The sequence below is a fragment of the Varanus komodoensis genome, unplaced genomic scaffold (genome assembly GCF_004798865.1).
Source record: "Varanus komodoensis strain SLA01 unplaced genomic scaffold, ASM479886v1 scaffold1, whole genome shotgun sequence".
NCBI lineage: Eukaryota > Metazoa > Chordata > Lepidosauria > Squamata > Varanidae > Varanus > Varanus komodoensis.
Window position 1 is genome coordinate 109155385 of NW_025335268.1, and position 26600 is coordinate 109181984.

A 26600-nucleotide genomic window follows, 5' to 3' on the forward strand; every position below is an offset into this window, starting at 1 on the left:
AGTATTCTTCTGTTGCTGGGAAGAGGGGATTGGTTCGCCTCATTGGATCTGAAGGATGCCTATTTTCATATTTCAATACATCCAAGTTATAGGCATTTCCTTCGTTTTGCGGTGGACTCTGAAATCTACGAATTCAATTTGCTACCGTTTGGATTGGCCACTGCACCAAGAGTTTTTACAAAGTGTATGGCCCCTGTCTGTGCACACGTTCGATTACGTGGAATTCGGATATACCCGTACCTTGATGATTGGTTGCTAGTCGCCGACACAGAAGCAGGACTTTCGTCTGCTATTGAGTTTACATGTGCTGTATTGCACAATCTCAGACTCTGTATTAATCGACAGAAATCTTCCCTTCTCCCTACGCAGGTGATCAACTTCATCGGAGCCTGACTGGATTCGACGTTGGCAAGAGCCTTCCTTCCCTGGGACAGACGACATGCGATTGCTCATTGCATCGCTCAGATTCAACAAACAAGAACTGCTCCCACCTGGTCTATTCAGAGTCTGTTGGGTCACATGTCTGCTTCTATTGCTGTGGTTCCACACGCCAAACTCAGGCTACGTCCCCTTCAACTGTTCTTCAACAGGGTGTTTCGACCACAGATAGACCCCCCCCCCCCACCAAACGGATTCGACTCCCGGCTTCCGTTCTTCAGTCCCTGTTATGGTGGATAGACCCAGCCAATCTAACCGTAAGCATTGCATTCCGACCCCGGTACCCTACAATAACCCTCGGTACCGATGCGTCTGTACTGGGATGGGGAGCAATCTGTTCTGATCTACGTACCCAAGGGATATGGAGTCATCGGGATTGCAGGAACCATATCAATTTTCTGGAACTTCTTGCTGTTTTCAAAGCCCTTCAATCATTCGAGGATGTGCTTCTGCACCAGGTCATCCAGATGACCTCGGACAACATGGCGACAGTCTTTTATTTAAACAAACAAGGGGCAACCTGATCCTGGAAACTAGCCTGCCTGGCCATGCAGATTTGAGACTGGTGCGTATCGAGAGGTATCACTCTTGTAGCAGTTCACCTTGCGGGCATGGAAAATACAGATGCCGATCTCTTGAGCAGACATATGTCGCGGTCCCATGAATGGGAGCTAGACCATCGGGTTCGCGACATGTTATTTCACCAATGGGGCCAGCCAGACATCGATCTGTTTGCCACACAATGGAACAGGGCATGCATGGCATATTGTTCCAGAGCGGGAGTGGGTCAGGACTCCCTCGGGGACGCTTTCATGATTCCCTGGACAAACATGACTTTTTATGCTTTCCCTCCGATCCCACTCATCATGAGAGTGTTGGCAAAGATCATTCACGAAGGGGCCACAGGGGTACTGATCACCCCCTGGTGGCCACGCCAACCATGGTTCTCAACTCTCCTTCACATCTCCAGAGAAGAGTTTCTCCAACTCCCTCTTCTTCCTTATCTCATTACCCAGAGGGAGGGCGCAATCCATCACCCAGATTTGCTATCGCTGAAACTGACTGCATGGAGGATACAATGATCGCCTCTGATACAATGGTATCGACACCACAAACTGTTCCAACTATTCCTGCTCAGCAGAGTCTAACCCAGACCTACAGTATATCCTCGAATCTGCACTGCGACCATCTTATTAGGAAGTCGTACACGGCAAAATGGCAGAGATTCTCTAACTTTGCCAATTTACACTCTTTTCCGGCCCCTTCAGCTTCTGTTTCACAGATACTTCAGTTTCTCTTTGAATTGCATCAGTCTGGACTCAAACCCTCGTCCATAAAGATTTATACAGCAGTGATTTAGCATCATCGGGGAACTATACATGGCCTCTCCATCTTTGCTCAACCTCTGATTAAAAGATTTTTAAGAGGATTGAGTAATCTACATCCAACTATAAGACCTCTAATGCCCACCTGGAGTCTTTCGGTGGTTTTATAAGCACTGACTCAACCACCTTTTGAACCCATGGCGACGATCTATCTACGCCTTGCTTCATGGAAGACTGCCTTCCTTGTTGTAGTGACTTCAGCCCGTAGATCCTCTGAACTCTGCGCCCTTCGGGTAGACCCCCCCCTTCCTAAATTTTCATAAGGAAAAGGTGGTTCTTCAAATGGATCCGTCTTTCCTTCCGAAGGTCGCTACTTCATTTCACATGCAACAGGAGATTGTTTTACCGGCATTCTTTCCGACCCCTTCGAATCCGATAGAACGATCTCTACATATGCTGGTCGTTCGTCGTTGCTTAGCCTTTTATAGGTCCAGGACTGAGTCTGTTCGGTGTTCCAATAGACTTTTTATGAAATATTTGGAACATGATCGGGGTTGCCCAGTCACCTCACAACGTCTTTCGAAATGGATAGTAAATACAATTGTCCTATCTTATCAGTTGGCTAAGTTGGACTTACCATCTACTCCAAGAGGCCATTCTACAAGAGCTGGCGCTGCTTCTTCGGCCTTTGCATCAGGAGTCCCGATAGAAGACGTGTGCAGAGCGGCCATTTGGGCTACTCCGTGTACCTTCACCAGACATTATAGACTCGATGTCCGTGCCAGACAGGATTGCTCTTTTGGCAGAGCTGTTCTTTCTTCTGTCCTTCATTGATGACACCGCCCTCCTCCATTTCGGGTAAGCTTGCTATTCTACCCATATGTGTGATGCACAGAGGCCACGACGAAGAAGAACAGGTTGCTTACCTGTAACTGATGTTCTTCGAGTGGCCATCTGTGCAGTCACACAACCCACCCTCCGACCCCGCTTGGTGTCATGGGTGGTCCGACTATTTTCTGCGATACTATGATATCTTTTTCCCTATGTGTCGTACCACTACTAAATTTGGATTTCTTGTCATTCTGACAAACCTTTTATTATACAACAAACGCCGGTCTTTCAAAGACTGGAAAATGACAGACACTCCGCTCCTTATATAATGCTAGGGGGGAGGGGGAGCAGAGTTCCCGCCAAAAACCGTTAGCTGTTAATCTTCCGGCCAAAGGCACTGCGCAGGCGCAGAACCCATATGTGTGATGCACAGATGGCCACTCGAAGAACATCAGTTACAGGTAAGCAACCTGTTCTTCTTTTTTTCAGGCTGCAAGCATGTATGAAAGTGGTTTATACAATGCAACATGACATTTATCTGTGGCATGTGGCAGACCAAATCAGAGTTTGGATTATACCAATATTAAACATGTCAAAACACAAGCAGCAGTTAACTAGACGTGTGTGAGGTATTATAAGGTTGATTGCAAGGATCATACAGAGGATTTGTATTGCATACAGTAGTCACTGGAGGAAAAGTATTTACTTCTATTTTTTTCTATAATTTATTTCATCATCCTTCTTGTAACTAGCAATAAGTTTGATGTTTTGCTGACTAGCCTTTTGAGTTGTCATATTTTATATTAATATCGAAACCCTTAAAGCTTATAAAGCAGTGCTACTATTTCACCAATGTTAATTTTCAACCATTTAAAATATCTCAGTAAAGTTCATTCAGTGCATTGCATAGCGGTACAGGCATAACTTTAAACATGCTTTCATCTTTTCTCTGTTTAATAATCAATACATTAAGCTAGGGCCTTCCTAATCTCAACTGTGCTATCAAAGTATTTATAAAATTTTCAGCATAAAATAAAATAAAATAATTAAATTTAATTTATATTAAAATGCACCCCACTGTTAACCATTGGGAGTTACTCAGTGGCTGTGAAATAAAAAGAATATTGTAAAAATGGCAGAAGAGTAAGAATGTGAAAATGAATGTGATACTTCACAGCTGCAAAGACTATAGTATCTATTCTTCATTTTTCTATGTTGTTATATAAGAGATAAACAAGATGAATTTAGTTTTGGGGAGAGATTTCTTAAATTCCTTTATACAGTTTTGGAAATTATAGATATTTTGGCATAATGTTCTAGGCTTTGCATCATACATCTTTGTAAGCTTTGCATGTAAAGCAGTGTAGGACTGATGCACAAGTGATGGCTAGCCATGCATTTTCTCCATAAAGTCACACAGGGACAATTTTTAAAAAAACTTATATTTAAACAGGGTGGGTATAAGGATATAAGTCAGCAACCATTTCTTCCTTCTTCTTAATTACATTTTATCCAGATATCCTTGAAACAATCCTGCTAGGTTGGTTAGGCTTGACATGTGATCATCCAACACATTTCACATCCATGAGCTTCATGGCCGAGAGGAGACATGAACCTCGTTCTGATCCAGCACACTTAACTGTATCACATTTCCAGCCATTAGGGCCAGTGCCTCTCTTGGCACACATCCCTTGCTTCCAGATAAGGCCAACACTTTAAAACCAGTGCAAGCAGAAGGTAGATCTCCAGATATTTTGGACTATGTCTGACATTCTTCCTAACTGTTGGCCATACTGGCAAGGATTTTGACAGTTGTATCTGGAGATTTATCTTTGCCCTACCCTGTCCACTCATTTTGTCCTACTCAGAAATTCCTGCCTTCTTCTACTTCTCCCATCCCTATGAACATACGAGAGATAGGTTGCTAGCCCTGCCATCCACCATTATAACAGGAATGGTTACTGGCTGCCAAAGAGCACATATGGTGTCATTTGTCCATTTTTCCATGTCCCTAAATATGTGACATAGATTATTTGAAAAAAATAACGTGAAGCTTCCCCTTGGTTAATGCTGAATATATCTGAATATTTAGAGGGATGTTTTTTAAACACTGTTCTTTGCATACAACTATTCTGGCCATCCTTTGAGGGAAAGACTAAAGCAGGGGCATTGGACCGAAACTCCATCAGCAGCAAAGAGCATGGTCAGTGGTTAGGAATAATAGAAGTTGTAGTTAAACCACATCTGGAGGGTCACAGGCTGAAGCATCTAGAGCTTCTTAGTTTCAAACATACAGGCTTATAAACAATGTTGGATGTGGACAACAACGGCCTTCATTACATTAGGACTGGTCAGTAGGCTCAGCATAGAAAAGAGTACTTCATTAGACAATGTACAATTTAACTTACGGAATTAACTACCGCAAGAATGTGATCTCACACACACACACACACACACACACACGCATACATGTGCATTAGAGCAACCCTCCTGGGTTCTACCTGTGAACCAGAACTGTTGGGTTAATAAGTAAACATTTTAGAATAGCAAGAGGAAAGGGAAGTAAATCCATGCCAATTTCCCACTGCCCTTCTTCAGTCACAATTTACTGAGGTTATATAAATTTCACAATAAAGAGTGACTTTTAAAATAGGTCAGCTTGGGTAACTTGGAGGTTTGAAGCTGTGAAACTCTGCCTCTCTGCATTTCTTCTATTAAAGTGTCTGTTACAAATGGCATTGCATATAAAAATCCATGAGCCTTACACTTTTAAAGTATAGATGTAGTTTATAAAGCTAGTCTAGTATAACTCTTAATTGCATCCTGTGAATGGCAGGTAGTATTCATGACAACTTACCTGAAAAATGGAAATAAAAGAGTTTGCTTCTGAAGTCATGCATTAAAACTGAAACACTTATTCTGATTTAATGTTGTAAGCAAATTTATGTTATTTTTTATTCAAAGAAAAGTAACAAAGGCAAAATTTGACAGGCTTATTAAACAAAAGTATACCTGGCTTTCTGTGTAGCTAAGTAGGTCATATTTAGTAGAATATAGAATTATATTTCTGTGCTAGCACATAAAAACACAGCAGGATCAGCCAGATGTGCAGAAGACTTCCATCTTTTCAGGACCTGCATAATAAACATGTGGCAAACATCACAATGAAACTTTCTATATGATTACTATTCTTATGCAAGAATCCTTCTAAATTCACAGTGCGTTTTGACTGACTCATTAAAGCTGTGTGAAATATGGGCAGGCTACACTGTTCAACCATCGTACTGGGGGACATCGTTCACACCCCCTTAAGCTTTTCCTCAGACTGGCCGCTGGACCTAACATCATATCCTCCCAAAGAAGCCAGTCCAGTAGTATAGGAAGAGTTTGTTTAAAAGGAAAAGTAACAGAAGAATAAAAGGGAAGTACAAAATAGGATAAGGGAACAAAACAAAAAGCAGAAGGATAAAACTTAACCCTGCATATGAGGACTTTTAAGGACATTACCTTGACAGAAAATAACAACCGCTAACCCCACTCTACATTACTTAAGCAATGAATCTCCCAAGAGCAACAGTCCAGAAAAATTGGTTAGTAAAACACCCCTGGTCACTTCCCAGTTCAGAGAGAGACAAAAGCTCATTCATTGCCCTCTTGCTTTAATCCCTGGCCTTGCAATAGGTGATAGCCAGCCACCAATCCTGGGCTTCCCCACCATTTCTCAGGGTATCTCTCACCTAAGTTCCAGTCCAGCAGTCATCCACCAAAAGCCCATAACAAAACATATTCAGTTGTTCTACTGATAAGTCAGTGGAGTAAATCATCTGTAGTTCCAACTCATCTCATTAATCAAGGGAGGAGAGGTGAGAAGAGACAAAAAACATTTAAAAAAACCCCACTGACCATCTCCATTAAACCTTGAGTTTCTTGGACCTTGTCTACACAGACTTGGCAAGTATGCAGGTACCCAAATTATGATTGGTGTGGAAAAAATGTGCCTACTGTATAGAATTCGTATATGATGTCTGCCTTGTTGACCCTAAGAAAAGCAAGAGTGATTCTGGTATGTGCTGCAGCAATTTGTAAAAGTCTGATTTCAACTTCATTCTGCCTAGTCTCTGTTGGGAATGCCACATGATCTCCTCCATCATCCTTTTCCTAGGGATGTAGGGCAATTTCATTCAATTTGCATGTTAAAAAAGAAATTATCCAATTTATACATCCTGGTTCAATCTGCAAACTGGAATAACATCTTGAGATGCATTTTTCTAAACAATGTATACAACATGCATATAAGTGGGAAGGCGGGAAAATATTTCCAACAATCATTGTATTAAAATTGTGCACAAATATGTATATGTTAAATATTGGAAAAATGTAAATGAAATGCAAACTGTTGTAGAGACAGGCTGTTGCCTTCAGTACGGTAGGCAGGTTCACACATTAAGCTAACACCACTCTGAATAACCCACTTGCAAAATTTCACTATTTTCTGTTGCACATTCCTATTCTGTAATTGGGAGTAACTTTTAAATAGAAAATGATGCCCATTTATTGGAAATAACAGCTTCAGCAGTGTACATTAATGGTAAATGGTGTAACTTTTATACTGGTTATGTGTACATTGGTATTGTATAGCATTGTCTTTATCCACACATACTTGTATTACAAATCTGTACATTTTTATATTGTCTATATTGCAGTGTGGCAATAGTCTTTTTCATTTGTAAGGGAAATACTGAATGCTTCAGTGTGTGTTATTTTTCTCTCATCCCTGAGAAGGAGGGAGCAATTTTTTCATATGCTATCAATGTGAAATATTTCCTATTAACTCAAATGGTCTACATAATGATGCTCTGTGTATTCTTCTCTAACAGGGGCATTGAGTGGACAAGCTTGACCAGCTTCCTTTCCTTTGCCACATCAACACCCAATAATCTGGGACTAGTAAGAAATGAGCTGCAGTTGGTCGATCTCCCCACAGGTATATTGTGCAACATAACTGTTGATGGCAACAGTTATTGATTGCTTAACCTTTTTAGAGTGTGTGTGTGTGTGTGTGTGTGTGTGTGTGTGTGTGTGTATGGTATACCCACCAAAATTGTATGCAACAATAAAAATCATAAGACTATAAAATAACATCAGAATATTAAGAACAGTACAGATAAGACACAATAATTTAATTTGGACTTGCATGGAATCTCTTGTATTAGTTTAAGCCCCTTTGAATGGCAGGTGTGGAATAAGTAAGCAAGTTACTTATTAACTTGTTGAAATTGGAATTCAAAACATTTTAGATAATCCTAGAGCAGCACATTCATTTTATGGATCCTCTTCAGTATATGAGAAGAAATTGCCATTGTCAGCAAAAGATTGAACACTACTAGAATTGCATGCACTTTAAGTTCATCTGAGAATGCAAATAAATTCAACTGTAAGTTTAAAAATCCTGCTAACTCAGCCATTCTCAAACTTTTATAAAATGTTCTCAATCTAAACATTGCATTTTCCAAACTACTCATTTATACCTTGCTTCTAACCAGCTCTGCCTGAGCACACACATACATAGTAGTGTCCTCTCTTCTCTGTACAATTTGAAAATAATGACCTGTAGTAGTATGGAAGATGGTTCTACTGTTCCTTTTCCACATTCACAGTTTTTGATGCAATGATGGCAATTTCTTAGTTTAACCCGGGACTGCTGCAGCTGACTAAAGTCCTGTTCCTGGGTTGTTCTGTGATGTACTGATCAAGAAAGTGTGGGTCAACAATCCAGAATTAACCCAAGAACACCCAGTCGGCATTTCCTCTGGGTTGTTAGCCCAGAATTAACCTACAGCTTCAAGGTTTGGTAATTGAAAATGGAATTGATGAGCATGTGGCTTGTCATTTTGTTTACCTGCAGCAATTCCTTGGTTAAACAAACCAAGAATTGTTACCATTATATGCAACTGGATCACAAGGTCACAGTTTGAGAAACACTGTTTTGAGTGAGTACAAGCCCATTAATAATTAGATATGTATAAGTGTTTTCTACTTCTGTTGCTACTGTTAAATGCACCCAGTTTAAGAAATGCTTAGCTAAGCTGGAAGTTGAAGTGTTGCTCAGAAACAACTCTCTCGAAAATATACCATGCTCATTCTTATATGCATGATACTTTCTTTTGCTAGCCAGTTGGATTGAACAGAGTTGTGGCAATGCTTGGCTGTTTGGTACCTTTGTCTTTATTTTTTCTTAGGAATTGAGCAGAATATGTTTCCTGGGAAGAAGCTTCATAGTTTATTTTAATTCTCACAGCATGTTGAATGTATTTGTCAATTTCAACAAGCATATCCAGATAAATTCAGGCTCAAAATGTTCTTGGTTTATAACTATGGGATATAATGAAATAATGTTTCCTAAATAAATTGCAAATATTAATTGGAGATCCAGTTTTTCTCCATGTGTAGTTTGCTACTTCTGCTTCCTGTGATATCCCCACAAAATAAAGAAATCTTCTGTCAAAAGGGAAAATGGATTTTACTAACTCCTAATGATAACAATAAAATAAGGACTGCAGGTGGCACAGTGGTTTAAACCGCTGTGCTGCTGGGCTGGTTGATCGAAAGGTTGCCAGTTCGAATCTGTACAATGGGGTGAGTTCCCGTTGCTCTGTCCCAGCTTCTGCCAACGTTGCAGTTCGAAAGCATGCAAATGCAAGTAGATAAAAAGGTACCACTTCGGTGGGCAGGTAACAGCGTTCCGTGCACTTCCGTGTTTAGTCATGCTGGCCACATGACCACAGAGACTGTCCGTGGACAAACGCTGGCTCCCTCAGCTAGGAAACGGAGATGAGCACCACCCCCTAGAGCCAGGCATGACTGGACTTAATGTCAAGGGAAAACCTTTACTTTTACCTTTAATGTTAACAGAAACACCTCTTAAGTTTTTTAAAAATAGTTTCCAGACAATATTTTAAATGTACAAATTAATACTGTTTAATGTGGTCAGGAAAGAGTTACCAAAAATCAGCCACTGCCAAGTAAATCCATGTACTTTTGGGCATTGTGCAGGTATCAACATATGTAATATTGGGTATGAAGTGTGCAGCCCTCTGCAGGAGTTTCTGTTTCCAAAAATAGAGGAACTATATAGGAGGAAGCAAGCTAAACTATATAACTGAAATTCTGAGCTTGTGCATGAAAAAGGTGTATTGGAGACCTTTTCAAGATTCAGTTCTGATTAGTAAGCTGTGAAAACATTTTTCCAACACTGAAGTGTTTGTTAACTTCATATCCAAAAGGCTTGTGAATGCAGCTAAATACAGGTTGAAATTGGAGGTTGTGCTGTTGTGGAAAGCTGAAGGAAAAGAGCATAAATAATGAGAAGCCCTGGGGCCAAAGCTCTAGTAATGTCTTGTGTTCCGTGTCTGAGTGCAAGCCATATCCATAACACAGAAAGCAATTATAGTGTTTTATCATGGGCATCAGAGACTGAACAGGCAGCTTAGGGCTAAAAAGGCAAATGTGAGATGATCAGAGTGATTAAAGAAACAGTATCTGACAGGTCAGTTGCATTGGCTTGCTTGTGCTGACTTCCTTATCTTTTGTGTTTCTCCTGTATTCTAGGCAGAAGCATTGCATTTCGTGGGGAACGTGGCAGTGATGAACCAGCAATTGAAATGATAAAGGTGTCCCATTTGAAGTAAGCAGATCAGTCAGAAAAGCTGATACAGTCTCTTGTATTGAATTATACTAATATGCTTGTAGTAGGCCAGAATAATCAAGTACAAGCAGGACTTTTTGTAGAAAGACCATTCAGTAAACTTAACTGAAACTTCAAACAAACAATTTTTAATGTTCATATAAAGAACTTGTAGTCTGTTTTCCAATCAAATATATGGAGTATTGCACTTGTAGATAAGGGAAGGGAGTTATCACTGTAATATAATACCAGTCATTTTGGTTCCCATTTCTCTCAGAGCCAGAGCCAGCTAATAACTCAATTCAGGGCTGGAATTACGCATTACAGTTGATGCAGCAATCTTATTTCTCCTCTTTCGTATATTAATCATAGCTTTATGTAAGCTGTGGCTCCAGTTTTATTGCTTTCCCAGCTGCCAGTTAAACACACAAAGATCTGTAAAGGGCTCTGTAAGCATGTTTGGCTGAATGCACTTACAGAGATCCCATGAAAGTGAATCCTGCCTAATCAGGTTTGGGACATTTAAGGGGAGGGGGGCAGAATGGTAGTTATTAGAGGGTGGCTGCTGAAAGGAATTTTAAACCAGAATGTTTGTAAAAAGAAAACAACTGCTGATCAGCTTCCGATGCCAATGGTAAGTCATCCCAAAGCCCATTTTCCTGTCAGTGAATGGTTCCTTCAAATGTATTGCTTGCAAATGCAGGGGGAGGGTGATGAAGTGTGCACATGAGCTTTTGCGGGATCTTTCAACCCCATTGTCCTGTGTTGTAACAAGATAATAAACAAATGAATACATCAGGGCTCCCAATGCAGGATGTCACATCTCTAAGCAAAATGCATCATATATCAAGTGTTTCAGGTTGCCCATCCCCAGAAGTGACATCCACTAAAGTGGAGAATAGGATGGGGTAAGACCAAACATTGTTCTATCACATTTCACATTTTGCCTTAGTGAAAGTTGACAGAAGAAGAATTGCAGCCAGTGCTCTGGTAATCCCCATGCATTATACATCTTCCATTCAGTTCTATAGCGCTTGAAGTGTGCTAGGAAATTCTGCATATTTCTAATATTTCTAATTTTTCCCAGGCAGTACTTGGCAGTTATATTTAAAGACAAACCCTTGGAGTTATGGGATATCAGAACATGTACTCTTCTAAGAGAAATGTCAAAAAGCTTCCCTACAATTACTGCTTTGGTAAGGAGTTCTCTCATTTTCTCCTTAGATTTGTAAATGGTAACAAATTCTTGTATAGTTTTAAATGTCACTATTTGCTTGTAGAATTATTTATGGAATTTATATCCTCTGATACTGAAACCTTTCCTTCATTTTTTTCTCCAATGTAAAAAGATGGGAATGGAATGGAATGGAACTCAGATACTTGCTTTGTTTTATAGCCTTATTTTCATGCAGTTAAATCTGTATGGAACTTTAGAGCTGATGAATAATCATTAGACATAAAAGGTTGTGACTTCTTTTCGGCCAGGAATGGTCACCTTCTCATAACTTAAAGAGCTTAAGAAAGAAGCAGCTTGCAACACGTGAAGCTATGGCCCGGCAAACTGTGGTATCAGATACAGAACAAAGCAGTTTGGAATCATCAGTGATCAGGTATCAGTACCATTCCAAATGACAATCCACACCAGTTTTTATTTTAAGTAGTTTGTTGCCAAAGATTACTTTCCATTAGTATTGCTGCTGGTAATTTTGGATGTATGGATTTAAATCCGGCGCATTTTGATATCCCATTGTTCCATGGGAGCCACAGAAGAAGTCACGGGCTCAGAATTGTCCAGCATTACTGTATTATATGAACTCTGTGTGTGCTGTATAAGAAAGAACTATAACAGCCTGATATATGAATATATCACTTGCTTAGAACAAGCACCAGTAAGCTTTTTCATATACAGTTCCTCTGATTATACATGCGTACCATACAGTTTATATGTCAAACCATCACTTGTTCTTTGTATCAAGTGAACCTAAGTTTTGTACGAAGAAACTTCAGAATCTGTCTTTGAAAAATTGAGTACTAACTTGAGTTAGAGTACTCAACAGGCTGCCACATCCAATGTGGCAGCCTGTACCCTTCCAAACTCAGAGGTTTACAGGCATCCAGTGGAGAGGGTACTAGATACCTAGTTTCAGTAGCTCCCTATTTGTACATAAGGTGTATTTATTCATTATAATGAATAATGAACCTCTTAAGTAAGCATGCACGAAGACTTCCTTTACAGTTTGTGCAGAAGTTTGAATTAGGGTGAGTGACTGTGCACTTTCTGGATTGTAGGTAAACTTATTTTAAAAAATAGAATTATGTCAATTTTAACCTAATTTGTACACCAGATTGTACACAACTCACCGTGAATGGGCAACATACAATATGGCAAGTTCTTTCATGTAAACTCCATGCAGACAGGAGGATTTCTCTGGCTTAGTTCAAATCAGGATGTGGCTGAAATAAGCCAATAGTCATGTTGGCTGAATTTCCCTACTACACCAGTGCAGCTCGCAGTGTCTTCTGAACCCAGGTGGCATCGCTTGCTTGGGGTGGGCAGCAGTGCAATAACCATGCTAGTCAAAGTAATTAGGGAAATCTGGCCCACATGTACACGGTGACTGCAACAACTACCGTGGCTTATTGCAGCTGCCATGATCATGCAAACCAGACCTCAGTCTTCCCTGGTCCATTCTTATTTATTTAGTTCACATGAACTAAATAGGCAAGGTACTATAGTGGGGTACAAGAACAACTTGTTGTGTGCATGGAGTTTATTTATTCCATTTCTGCTCCACCTGTCTTCCATAGAATTTCAAGGTGGTGTACAAAGACCTGAACAATCACTCATTAAGGCAGTAACCTTCGTATCTTCACTATTGTTGTTGCACCATTGTGCATTTAGACCATATCCTGGAGATGAGGAACAGGAAATGAAAGCAATTGTGATCTCTTTTAAAAGAAAATATTTAAGTTCTGGTCCATGTTCATAAGTTACTTGTGTATTCTTGTTTGTAATGTCTTTCTTAAGAGAGCACATCTATCCTAGATACATAAAATATATGTTTTAAAGCAATATGTGTGTGATATATTTAGTGAATCTGAACAGTTAGATCTTTTTAGAAGGAAAACTACTTATTACTTTCTCTCCCAAAGCTTATTGCAGGAAGCTGAGAGTAAATCTGAATTAAGTCAGAACATTTCTGCTCGAGAACACTTTGTGTTTACAGATACTGATGGACAAGTTTATCACTTGACAGTGGAGGGGAATACTGTCAAAGATAGCGCAAGAATTCCTCCTGATGTAAGTTTAGTGTTGAACATCTTTTGTGTACTGCCTTTCGCAGCTTTAAAAAAAGCTGACAGTGAAAGTACCTGTTATAATCCTCCTGAGCCAGCTACTGCTTTCCGCTCAATCTTAGACCATCTTGTTCTCTTTTTAATGTTTTTGTACTATTAAAATACCAAAAAGGAGATAAAATAGGGAAAGCCACCTTTCTATCTATCAGTATATATTTTTGTCAGTTAGTCTTCATCCTCCCCTTTTATCCATGGTGCCCATCCATGCATTGCATAAATCCACCTTTTACAACACAGTGACAGGAGACAGCCATGCAGAGTAAGTACATTGAAACCATAGATGGAATCACTCGCCCGTTGCTGTACATCTGGGGATTGCTTTGACTTTATGTTTTTTTCTGAACTTTATGACATCTCAGTAACCAGTGCCATTCTATGAAACTACATTTCTGGAGATGGAGTCAATTGTCATGCCTTTGGGATTTACCCAATCGCAACATGAAATGCCAGAATTCATAATACAGAATAAGTGTCATGATTACATGCTTATCACTAGATAGACTAGTATCTTTTGGTCAGTCCTGGGGTTTATGACTAAGTGAAGCCCCACTAATTTTAGCGAGTCTGCTTTAAATACGTGTAAGGCTTCTGATAGCAGTCTTAAGCTATGAATTTCAAACAATTGCTGAAGACAGTGAAATTGCACCACTTAGTAATGTTTTTGAAATCTGCTTCCTTTCTTTGCTTTCATGTTACAGTAGCAAGGCTAAGTAAGGCATTCTTTGAAACCCTAACATGTATGTGAAATGCTGACCTCCTGTGGCCAGATCAGTTTTAAAAAAGAAACCACTTTTCATTGCTGAAATGTTCTAAATAGTTGCTGTTGGCCATATTCCTGAAGCTGCTTATTTTGAGCCACGCCTACCACCTTTACCAAGCTTTTGGAATGTGTCATTTCTAGGTTTGCAGTGTTAGAGTCCAGTCCCTTTCAGATAAGAACTTTAAATTTCTTCATAAGTATTTTGAAAAAGAATGAAGACAACCATCAGTTGTCTTGATTTCCTTTACTTGAATACAGATCCAAAATTAATACCTTTCAGCTTTATTACTTGACCACTAAACAATTAGAAACTTGACAGAAAAGAAAATTGACATCTGTCTTCCTAAGTGTATGACTTTTTTTTGGGAAGACATGGAGTCATCCTTGTAGCAGCACAGCTCCTTGCCTATGGGCCTTTGCACCCTAAATGGCCTGTTTGACTTCTAGGTGCCACTACATTACATCACATTATTGCTGCACTAAAGTATTTGGCTCACCCTTCCCCGCCCCCTGCTTTTTTTTTTTTTTTTTTGCTTCACATAAGTGGGATGAAAGTGCCCCTGAAGATCTCTGTGATCTTGATATATTTGGGGAAATTCACATGTTATTTGAAGTGGGTTGTTCAGTAGCTCTGAGCTGCAGCCTACTCTAATCCTACTGACTAGCTGACTTTCCCATCTACCACTACCACATATCTTCCCGTTCTGCCTCTACTGTCAGTCATTCTTCCACTCACACAGTGATAGACAGCATTCACAAATAGATCAGCTGTTCAGAATCCACAGCCTGATAGTTTTAGTATATATCAGAGAGTGAATTGTGGACTGGACTGATAAGAATAATCATGGCAAAACTTCTCCTGTACTTTATGGGCCTTTGTGTCTTTGGGATTTAAGAACAGAATATAATCTGCTGCTAAAAGTACTGATGTACAGTTTAGCAAAACTGAACCTGCTTGAGCTTCTCTGTTATGTTACTGCCACTGATAGTAAAGGGAAAAGTTTGGTCATGTAACAGATCCATCTGTTTTATGCATGATATGGTCAGATACAGGTATGTGCACATGCACATGAGTTTGGGGAGTGTTCATGTTCTTCTGTTATCCAGTCACTTAACATTGCTGGATTCTTAAGTGCATTCACTTGACTCTAAGCCCAAAGTATCACCCCGTATCTTCATTGTGTGCTATATTGTCACTAAATGACTAGTTATCAGAGAATCACAGCCTATGGGAATGGTAAAGGTGTAGCTTTTCTATTTTGTCCCTCTCCCAGCATTATGTATGTGTTACCGAAGCAACAAGCTTTGTTGCATGCAACCCTTTTATTCGGGTATTACATTGCAAGAAAAGGTAATGGAAGTTGATTATTAGTTGATACTCAGTTTCTCTTTCCTAAGGCAAGCATGCAGTTTCTGTTTCACCATAAGGCACATTAATCTTTTTATTGACATCTGAGCTCCAGCGTTTGGATATATTTATTTTATATTGGGGATGGGATCATAGTTTACAGTACAGTACACGAGATATTGTGCTGTTTATGGTAAAGAAAATTCAGGCCTCCGAACTATCCTAGAATAAGTCACATTATAGCCATAAATATTTTCAATAAATTACTTTCTCTAGAAGACTTAATGGATTTCATTTATTCTTAATTTATTGTTTTGGGTTACAAGAAATGTAAACTGTAATGGACATAAGCAGGAAATTGCCGAGACTTAAAATTAACCACTGATTGTGAAAAATACTAGTATAGCTTTGGTCCTAAGATAAGTTAAGTGGCAATCTTAGGCATGTTTAAAAAGTAAGGAGAAGCTATAGGACTTTTTCTATCTAAACATGGATAGGATTTCACCCTTAAAGGCTTTTACTGAAGGAAAGTTTCCTGTTTCCTCCTCTTGCTCTCTTAAGTCCACTGTGCCCATCGGACAATGTTTCCGAAATGTCATGGAAACTTCTGAATAATGTGAGATGGGACATGGTGGCCTGCTATGGTAAGGAGGAGTTGCCATAAACTGAACAATTTGGGCTGTTTTTCAGACATAAGCATATTCATGTTCTAAACACTACTTATATCTGTTTTGTGCTACTTTAACCTTTGCTTTTGAAATCTTTACAGGGAAGCATGGGCAGTATTACATGTATTGCGTGGAAAGGAGATATATTGGTTCTTGGAGATGTTGATGGAAATTTGAACTTCTGGGACTTAAAAGCCAGAGTATCCAGGTAGTAGACTGAATAAAATTCCACTGAGCACCAATTCATATATGGCTCAGGTGGTGATATTGCCACTAAGATATTGCCAACTGGTATGTGCCTTGTTTGTTCAGTGGAATAAGTAACTTTGTATGGTACAGCAACATGATTTCATGTAATTGAAAACTGCCCAGGAAAACTGCAGAAAATTGTGTGTGTGTGCATGTGTGTGAGGGCGGTGGTGTTTGTATTTAGTCTTCAAATGCTTGTGGAGCAAAAGTTTGACAAGTGAAAGGAACTGCATTTGCAAATGTCTGAGTAAAAATGTCCTGGCATTTCTGAAAATTAGGCAGATTTCATGGGCAGCATTTTACAGAAACCATGCAGATGGGAAGTCAGTTCAGTTTGGACTTCTTGGTGGCAGCCACACTGCCCTCATCCTAGTCCATAGTATGTACTTGAAGCATTTTTTCTGTCTAAGTAAGTCAGACTGAAGTCTGTAAGAATGCTAATCATCTAATTTTGTATTTTAAGAAATACATGTCTTGAAAAATTGCCACATGTATAGTGTGGTCACGTAATCTGTCACAGTGCTGTTGCCTTAAGTGATATTTCACTGGTTTGTTATCTGATGATGATGCGCTGCATTGTCTTTAATAAGAGAGAAAAGATGGCCAGAGGGAGAGAGCTTTTCCTCAATGTCTTTTACTGTTCATTTCCACTTAGATGGCTGCTAGAATGTAGTTTTTCTGTCTGTGTCATATGACAACATAAACGCAGTCTTAACAAAACCCTGTGCTATTAATTTCTTTCCAGGGGTATCCCCACACACCGAGGATGGGTGAGGAAGATACGTTTTGCCCCTGGGAAGGGAAACCAAAAGCTGATAGCCATGTACAATGATGGGGCTGAAGTTTGGGATACAAAGGAGGTAAGTGTGTGTGTGTAATTTTTTGAATTTGTTCTAAATAAACAAGCAAATACAATACTTAACTGTGATTGCAGGCAGCATTTGGTGGTGGTGAGGACATACAGCTTTCATAAAGTGGTTTATACCCTTCCTGTCTCTTCCAGACTGCTGTCAATTGTTTAGTTGCTCATAGTCCAAATATATGAACCATTAAAATTGTGACTACACAGTATTATGTTTCATTAAGATTTTCAGGAAAAGGCACAAGGATGTCTTGATAGTTAAAAACATTTCTCAGTCCTTTCTTCTCAATGCTTAGGAAGGCTTCTGTCTACAGTTACTGAACTGTTGGTTGTCCAAGTTTTTAAATACGTGGCCTTTGCTTAATAGGCATATCACCACAGAGAGAATGTCTCCAGTGGTTCATATGGTACATATGGCTAGACCAAATGGAATAGTTAAGATTTGGAAAACAAATTCAGTCATATGGTAGACTGCTTTTAAATAAGTGATTAAATTCTGCTAGGAAGTCAGTGCGATGCATAAAAGTGTAATCCTGTGACCCTTAGATGACACCTGAGGAGTCATATGATGCTGGGGACTTCCTCCTCTAAATGTTCGCAACTGAATTATCAAAGTAAAGTCTGATAAATCAGTTGACCAGAGTAGTTTATTTTCATCAGGTAAAAATTAAATGCCAATATTTGGTAGGAAAAGTGCAAATACTCATATCTGAGAAATGATTGAATGCTTTTCAGCATATAGAAGCTTCCTTTTAACTCTGTGAACTTGCTAGGGAAGCATTAATTCTGCTTAAAGGCAAAGAATAGGGATAAATATTACATGTTGATGTAATATTTAAATATATTTAAGAGAATCCTAGCATTTACAGTTTTGAAAACAAGCATATATGCTTTAAACGAAATAAATCATCTATTTTTATCTTCCTTGCATACTTTCTAAATGGGAAGTCTGCCATGAAATCAAGAAATCAACCAGTAATACTGGTTTCAGTGAATGTGTGTGTGATGGCCTTTTGATTTTATTTTTAAATATTCAGAAAACAAAATAATATCAGCAGTATATGAAATAAATATTGACATTAGGCAAGAAGGGAAACACAGTGTGACTTTAACACTGAAATCCATATATTAGCAGCGTTTTAAATATAAAAGTTAACTTTAGAAGTTGGGCTCTAGTGAACAACTCCATCCAGGCACAGATATATATCATCATATTTTGATTTCAATATATTTCAATATATTGTGGTTAACAGTTGGAACATAGGCCTGGGACTCAGGTGACCTGCCTTCTAGTCCCCATTCAGCCATGAACTTCACTAGGTGACTTTGGACCAGTCACTTATCAGCCTAACTTGCAGGATTGTTGTGATAATAGACTGAACAGGATGAGGACTATATAGTCTTGGATTGCTCGCAAGAGAAAAAAAGATGGGATATAAATTTCATTATATATTTTATGCAAAACCCTCTAAGAGACCATAAACTTGTCCTACATGAATGTTCAAAAGCAGTAGATATATACATGGGAAGGAAGACATAATTTTTGAGTTCAGTAATCTTTGTATAGCTAAAATATGTTGTTTCTTTAAGGTACAAATGGTAAGCAGTTTAAGAAGTGGCAGAAACGTTAACTTCCGAGTACTTGACGTTGACTGGTGTACCTCAGATAAAGTGATCTTGGCATCAGATGATGGATGCATTAGAGTGCTAGAGATGACAATGAAATCAGCATGTTTTAGAATGGATGAGCAAGAACTGTCGGGTATGGAAAAAGATCTAACAATGCAGTTCATTTTATTCTTCAATTGCGTTATGTAACACTTGACATGGTATTAGCACCAGAGGTAAATGCAGTTTATCCAACAGGATTGTTCAGTCTTCATTGAATTAGACACAAGAACCTGAATAGTTTGATGTTTTTGTTATCCTGTACGGACCATTTTATGTGACAAGGAAACTCATTAATCCAGCCCCCAGAGAGTTGAGGATTAAAATTAGGGAAATGTAAGTGCCCAAATCAAAACCCAGGGATATTGCTAATATCATGTTTGGAGCATGAAGTTGTGAAAAGAGAGAAAACTTCCTTGCCAAACCCAAGTATATACCACAACCAGAACTGTATCACTGCACATTACGTTAGAGTCTACTTTTGTCTCTTTTATTTGCTGTTTAAGAACAACAAATAATTTAAAGATTAGTCTGTGAGTCAGGTGGTCTTAGTCCTGTCACTATCTTGCAGCCCTGAGATTGTTCTTGGGATTGCACTTCTGGGAAACCATAATGAAGACAATCTAGAACAAACTCTGGTTACATGTGTATAATTGTTTTATTACGACATGACGAGCCATGGTAGTTTGTTTACCATTGTTGGTCCGTTGTGTTGTCTGAACCCAGTCATAGTATTTCACCATAGTTTGGTGTTTAGAAACCACAATAAGAAACAATGGTTTGTTCTATGTTCCTTTGTACCACCATGGCCTGTTGTGTTTTCTGAACCCAGGATCATGGTTTCTATGATCTGGAAAGAGTAGCAACTGCAGGAGCATCTCCTCCCCATCTAGCATCTATGTACAGACCAATGTGGAAGAGGCAGGTGCCACAGGCAGGGAGTAGTGCACCTTGGGATTGAATTTCAGGCCTTATGGCTTGATGAGATACATGCCAACAGTGGGTGGATTGAACAGGAAACACCAATGAAGTAGAAACCACTTGATTGCCTGTCAGGTGATTCATGGTTTTAAAAAATGCACGACTCATGGTAACCATGTCATGTTGGGTGAATGCAGCCTGTAAGCAACATTCGCAGCAAACCTCAGTTGTCTCTATGCTTAGTTGTGATCCTTTCGTGCATTAACTCTGTAATTTTTTCCCCTCAACTTTTTGTTGCTAGAACCTGTGTGGTGCCCATACCTTCTTGTTCCAAGAGCTTCCTTAGCTTTAAAAGCATTCTTGTTACACCAACCTTGGAATAATAAATATTCTCTGGATATTTCAGACATGTAAGATTTTTAATATTGAAACTTTTGGTTTTATGAAATGGCAACATACAGATGAAGGGATTAGAGATGTGCAGATGAGTTACAGGATCCTACTGTAGGACAGAATAGGAAGGTAAAATGTGCTTGTATATAATGTACATGTGCATACTAGAGCATGAACTGACTTCTTTGGATCAGGAATAGTATGTTCAGGCACTTACTTTTAACTTCTGTGGTTATCATTGTGCAAAGTGCAAAAGACATTACCAAATACATAAATGTTATCTTCATGCTGGACTGTTTCAGTGATATATGAAATTACACTTGGAAAACGTAAAAATAGAGTACAAAGCAGCCAAGTAAATACAGTTTGGTTTGTTTGAGGTAGGGAGCCAACATGTGCTTTTAGAGTTCCCAAATTTGTTATTGCAGATTTCTTTGTGTTTCCTGTACATTTACATACACGGATCTGTACCTAGCAGTCCATGTAAAAAATAAATTCTTTCATGCATTGGTCTCTCTGTTTTCAAGGAATCCCCCCCCACCCCCGCCACAGTACTGATGGACAGGAGAAGGGATTGATTAGAGTGACTCCAGAATATCTTTGCAGCATCTGAGAACTATTCTAAGCTTGAGAGGGAGGCTACTTTTGCTCTTTTGATTGTTGAGGAAATCATAAAGCATGCAGCCTTCTTTTCCCCGTGCTATACTCTGGATCAGACTTGGGCTATTTGACTGCCAATATCTGTGTATTAAATTTTAATATAATTTGCTTTGCAGAAATTACCCAGAGAACGAAAATGTTAAAGTTCTGATGCAAGAACAGTTACATTCATTGTCCAAGTAAGCATATTTCAGTTGATGTTATACTACCAAAATATGTTAAAAATTTCCTTTGATTTGCTGCTATAATACCACCCAATAGGCATGTTGGGAGTCAACTATGTAGGTGATGGTCTTGAACATTGTTTTTTCAGCAAATACATCAGAGTGATTATTTTATACAAGTGTAGCAAGGATTCTTGGTTCTCATTATTAGATTTACATTTCACATTTGTGTTAGTACATCTGCCTACAGCCTTACTGATCTAGCAGCCAGATCAATATTAAGAACTGGCAAATCTTACAAAAGCAATAATATGATGACCTCTACCCTGATTAGCATGTCACACAAAGCTAGGATGAGCTGTCACCATGGGCAACTGCACAGTGGTTTAGCACACCATCCAAAGTCACCACAGCTTTAACATCATGAGTGGGTCTTAGCAAGCTACCCTGAGAACCCATGGCTTATAGTAGGCTATTTATGTTGGCTTGTTGTGATGCCCACACCTGGCAGAACCATTGTTTAAAATTGGGGAAAGAGCCACCAGCCAAGAGCATCAAAAAGCCCTGCCAGCTAGCTGCTACTCATCATCTAACTAGCGCCACCTCCATCTACCTTCCTCTGCTGTTGGTATTGCCAGTGTTGATCCCTTTACCGGCACCACACTTACGGGGGCAGGCAGTAAACAAACAACCAGTTGTTAAAAATTACACAAATTGATTTGTGCTTTTTCTGTTTCTTATTTTTCTTTGATCCTGCACATTAACAGCCCTGCTGCAAGACATGCTTTCCTATTTGATTCATATGCTTTGTTTATTGTTAAGTTGACAAAGCAGAAGTAATTTCTATATACTCCTGTGGAAGTTATATCCATAGCAAAAGCTCATCTCCCATTCACTGACGGCTCTTGGAGTTTAATGTCAGGGGAATCACCAAAGCGGAGGAGGAATTTGTTATGACAGGAGGAATTAGACATATCTAGACATGTAGAGGGCATATCAATATGCTTAGGTATCACACTAGGTACTGTCATACTAATATAGTGTAAATAATATAAGCAGTGTTCAACAGTATCAACTGTAATCTTTTGACTGTGCACACTTGTGAAGGACTGAAGGGGATAAAAAATCCTATTTCATTTGTGCAGTTTTAAAAGACTCAGAAAGATAACAATACCATGCTTATTTGTGAAAATTTAAAGTTCAGGCAAGAAAAGAGTTTTATCACTGTTGAAATGGTTCAGAAAATAGATAATGACTGGCAGCCGGTGCAAGAGGAGGACTCCATGGGAAATACAAGGCTCCGAGTTTTGGTGCTTTGCAACTTCTAGGTGCAGTGGGAGAGCCGTCTGCTAAGAGGAATATAATATATATATTATAATGATCCAAGAAGGATTCTGTTGCAGAGGCACCTGGTCTACATGCTGAGAGTAGACAGAAGGATGGGAAAGAAACCACACTAAGGTGCTGCACACCCAGGCATCTCTCAAGAATACTGTGGGTTGTTTAGCAAGCAAGCGACCCACAGAGGATCATTCTCTGGGGAGCTTGGAATGATGTGCAAATGCACTAGCTTTCATATTTTAGATATGTATTTGTTATCCTTTTGTTCTTGCTGTGATATACTGTCAAGTCATCTCTGATTACGGTAATCTTACGAATAAAAGCTCTCCAAAAGGTCCTGTCCATGAAAGCCCTAATTAGTTCTTGTAAATTCAAGGATGTGACTTGGCTTTACAGAATCAATCCCTTTCATATTTGGTGTTCCTTTTGCTTCTGTCTTTGACTTTACCTAGCCTGATTTCCTTGTCCATGGAGATTTGTTTTTTCATGATGTGCCCAAGGAGGACAGCCTCAGTTTTGTCATTTTGCTTCTAGGGATTGCTATCTTCTTACATTCAATAAAAAGTATGAAATTGGGTTCCTTTTCAGTAAATGCATCATTAAAAAAAATTGATGTCCAGATCTAAGGCATATAATGTATTTGAATATGCTGCATATCAAGGTGATTTTATCTTTTTGCAGTGACATCAAGAAACTTTTATTTGACCCGGAGTTCACCCTCTTGCAGCGATGTTTACTGGTTTCAAGGTAATAGAAATGTTTTAAAGTCAAAAGTGCTTTGAATTTATCTTACAAATAATTTTTATGTAGTTTTAAGTCTGAGCTTCTAACTGTTTCAGTTATTTATTTCTTGGATTAAGGTAATGTAATGAGCATGCACACAATTTCTCCAGTGGGATCAACTGCTGAAGAAATGAAAGATGCATGGGATGTCTTATTAGTAATGGAGGATGGAAAATTTTATGTTCCAAAAGATCATTAGCAAAAATGAATATACGCCAATTACAAATTCAGTGGCCAACGAGGCCATTGTGCAAATGGCTCCTTCCCACTGACTCCATTATGCAAGCAGGACAGGCTCCACTGCTGGTTAAATGGAGATTTAATGCTTCCTATTTGTAAGTTGCCCTGAAATGCCTGTCAGGGTTATTTCTAGATCAGGAGCAGTCAGCAGAACTCCCCTAAGCAAGCTTTGCTGACCTGCTGACACTTTCTGATTTGTTCAGGTTGCTCCTAGAAGCACTGCACAAACAGGTTTCACTGGTGAAACATAATGAGCAGGGGCACAGCATTCTGTTGGATACTGGCCAGGATTTGAAACAGTTTTAAAGTTTTTATATTTAGCAAGAATATGAGATAATATATAGAAGTCTTGGACTGAGATAGTATGGCTAAATCATGATAATAAATTTGAAGATGTCTCAGCAGTTCTAACAGAAGAGAGTTGAGACCTGTTGAAAAGGTTGGGTGGTTGTGAGCATATCATGCACAATTTTGGGATTTCTAAAATTACTGTGACAATTCCAGTAACTTTGTATCTTTTCTATTAAAAATTGTAAGAGAAATGTATGCTATTATCTTTGCATTTTTACTAGTACAAACATTTTTATATTGCATTTAAATCACATTAAGTGTGCTTTATTTTATCTCCTAAAATATCTGAGAAGTATAAGAATAGCACAACAATTCATACAGATTAGCATAGATTTTTTAGCATTGTTTGCTAAATGCAAGCAAAATAAACATGCTAAATTAGATTTATCCCGGGTAGAATGGGTAACTTGTATCCTTCTAGATGTTTTGCCCCCCCTGCTTAATGTCCTCTGGTGATTGGAGTTGTACCTGGAGGGTCACAAGTTCTCCATCTCTTTCTAGAGCATCAGAAGATTTTCTTATGCAAATAAGCATAAATAGTTTTTTTTCCAGAAAACCTACTTCATTGCTTGTTATAATAACTATTTTCTTTTATAGTTCTATTTTGTATTTGTGCAACGTTATGTGCAGCATCTGTTGTGAAATAAATCAGATAAAGCTATCCTATTCAGCTTCTAACTGCCTGTCAAATCAAGTCCTCCTCCCCAGTGCAAATTTGCACTTGTGCAAGATTTATGGAGTTGGTTCCCATTGCCTTAAGATATGAGGGACATCCCACTTTGACTACAGTATATGAGTAGTTCTTGATGTGCAGGAAAATTGTCCCATTTATTTTAAGTTCCAAGTGGGCTGTTTCACTTGTTTATCCTTTAGCCTTTTTTTCCTGTATGCATTTCAATAAAAATGGAAAAAAGAGAAAAAGATATATATAGCTAGCTGTAGTTAAATATAACTACATAGATTCAAATATATCAAGTATATGGCAGACCAAATATCTATGTGTATACCCAATCAGGAGTGGATCTGTATTGTATGCCATCTATTCAAATGTTTAAAGAGTCACCACGTTTTTAGTCACATTATATGAGGAAAACATTTATCCTTCCAGGGTCATAATATCAGTCTTTTAGCTGTTGAAAGGACACAGAAAATCCATTTACCTTAACTGCACATTTTATTTATTTATTTATTTATTTATTTATTTATTAAAACATTTTTATGCCACCCCATTCGCCGAAGCCTCAGGGCGGCTCACATCAATAAATTAAAATAATTATATAAATATAAATATAAAATTAAAATAAAAAATAAAATTAGCTTCAAAGAAGCAGATGAATAATTGAAAAGTACTTGTGCATCAGTAAATATCTTTAAACATGTTCTAATATGATGTTAGCTGTATCATAACTTTCTCCCAAGCAGACACAACTGCACTTTACCAGAACATATGATTAAAGGAAGCATTAGCAGTAATATATCTGCTACAGTTAATTGGCTTAAACAATCCCATATTAAATATACTTATTAGCATCCAACAGATATGAAATATGGGCTTCTGTTGAACAGGATGTAACCTGAGTTCCATTTAAAACTTTTATCTTTACATAAAATAGTTTAATGCAAGACACTTAGATATATTGTTCATATCCTGCCTTTTTTCAAGAGGAGGGGACAATCTCGGCAGTAAGTTTTCTAAAACTTTAGATTCTGTGAAACCATTAATTCAGAATTTTGCTTTTTTCAGGTTATATGGGGATGAATCTGAGCTGCATTTTTGGACAGTTGCTGCCCATTATTTGCATACTTTTTCCCAAGAAAAAGCATTAACAGTTAAAGCAGAAGGCAATATTTCTCAAGAAAACTGGATCAACCCACTAGATATATGCTATGATATACTGTGTGAAAACTCCTATTTCCAGGTATTGCAATGTTTTTAAACTAGCAGAAAAGGTCAAATCAGTAATGGTAGCGATTTCACTGTCACATCAAGTTTCTTTTCATTTAGGGGTTTTTGATGAACAGCAGGGATACTTCCTTTGTCACTCATGGACCTAATATGTGTACTGCTTGACACTGCTTATTTGCTTTGGGCATTGCAGTGGGAATTCTTTCACTGATAGAAGTGGGGATTTCTTCTTAATATTGCTAGTAATACAAAATAAACTGTCTCATAGCCTCACAGCCAATTACAATAGTGTGGCTTCAAAGAACTACTAAATTATTATCCTCAAAGGTTCTACCATAATTAATTTGAGGAAATTACAGAAACAAAAAAATTATACCAATCTTTCTGTCTTCAGATATATGAAGAACATAAAACTTCAGTGCTGTCTGGAGGCAAGTTGGCCTCCATTTCCCTTGCCAGAGCCCTAAAAGGAAACAACATAAATGTCTGTGATCAATAGTAGAATAAAATAGCAGAAATTTAGTGTTAACAGATAGTGGCTGTGTTCTTAACTGATTCATATTCTGTCACTACCCACAATTTCCTTAACTTGTTCTCCCTTCCCTTTAAATTGTATCAAAATTTTCATTTCCAGATGTTTTACCATCAGAA

The 26600-nt window shown here is 38.5% G+C and overlaps 1 protein-coding gene across 1 annotated transcript in view; it reads left to right on the forward strand.

Moving 5' to 3' along the window:
- Positions 1 to 26600, forward strand: part of WDR11 (WD repeat domain 11) — a 58864-nt gene that overhangs the window by 25598 nt on the left and 6666 nt on the right. Inside the window, exons 12-23 of the mRNA XM_044440135.1 lie at positions 7472 to 7578; positions 10203 to 10278; positions 11366 to 11474; positions 11764 to 11888; positions 13432 to 13579; positions 16513 to 16619; positions 17406 to 17520; positions 19113 to 19284; positions 20413 to 20521; positions 21281 to 21343; positions 23351 to 23416; positions 25788 to 25962. Of these exons, the coding sequence (XP_044296070.1) occupies positions 7472 to 7578; positions 10203 to 10278; positions 11366 to 11474; positions 11764 to 11888; positions 13432 to 13579; positions 16513 to 16619; positions 17406 to 17520; positions 19113 to 19284; positions 20413 to 20521; positions 21281 to 21343; positions 23351 to 23416; positions 25788 to 25962 (1372 nt within the window). The remainder of the gene's footprint in view (positions 1 to 7471; positions 7579 to 10202; positions 10279 to 11365; positions 11475 to 11763; positions 11889 to 13431; positions 13580 to 16512; positions 16620 to 17405; positions 17521 to 19112; positions 19285 to 20412; positions 20522 to 21280; positions 21344 to 23350; positions 23417 to 25787; positions 25963 to 26600) is intronic.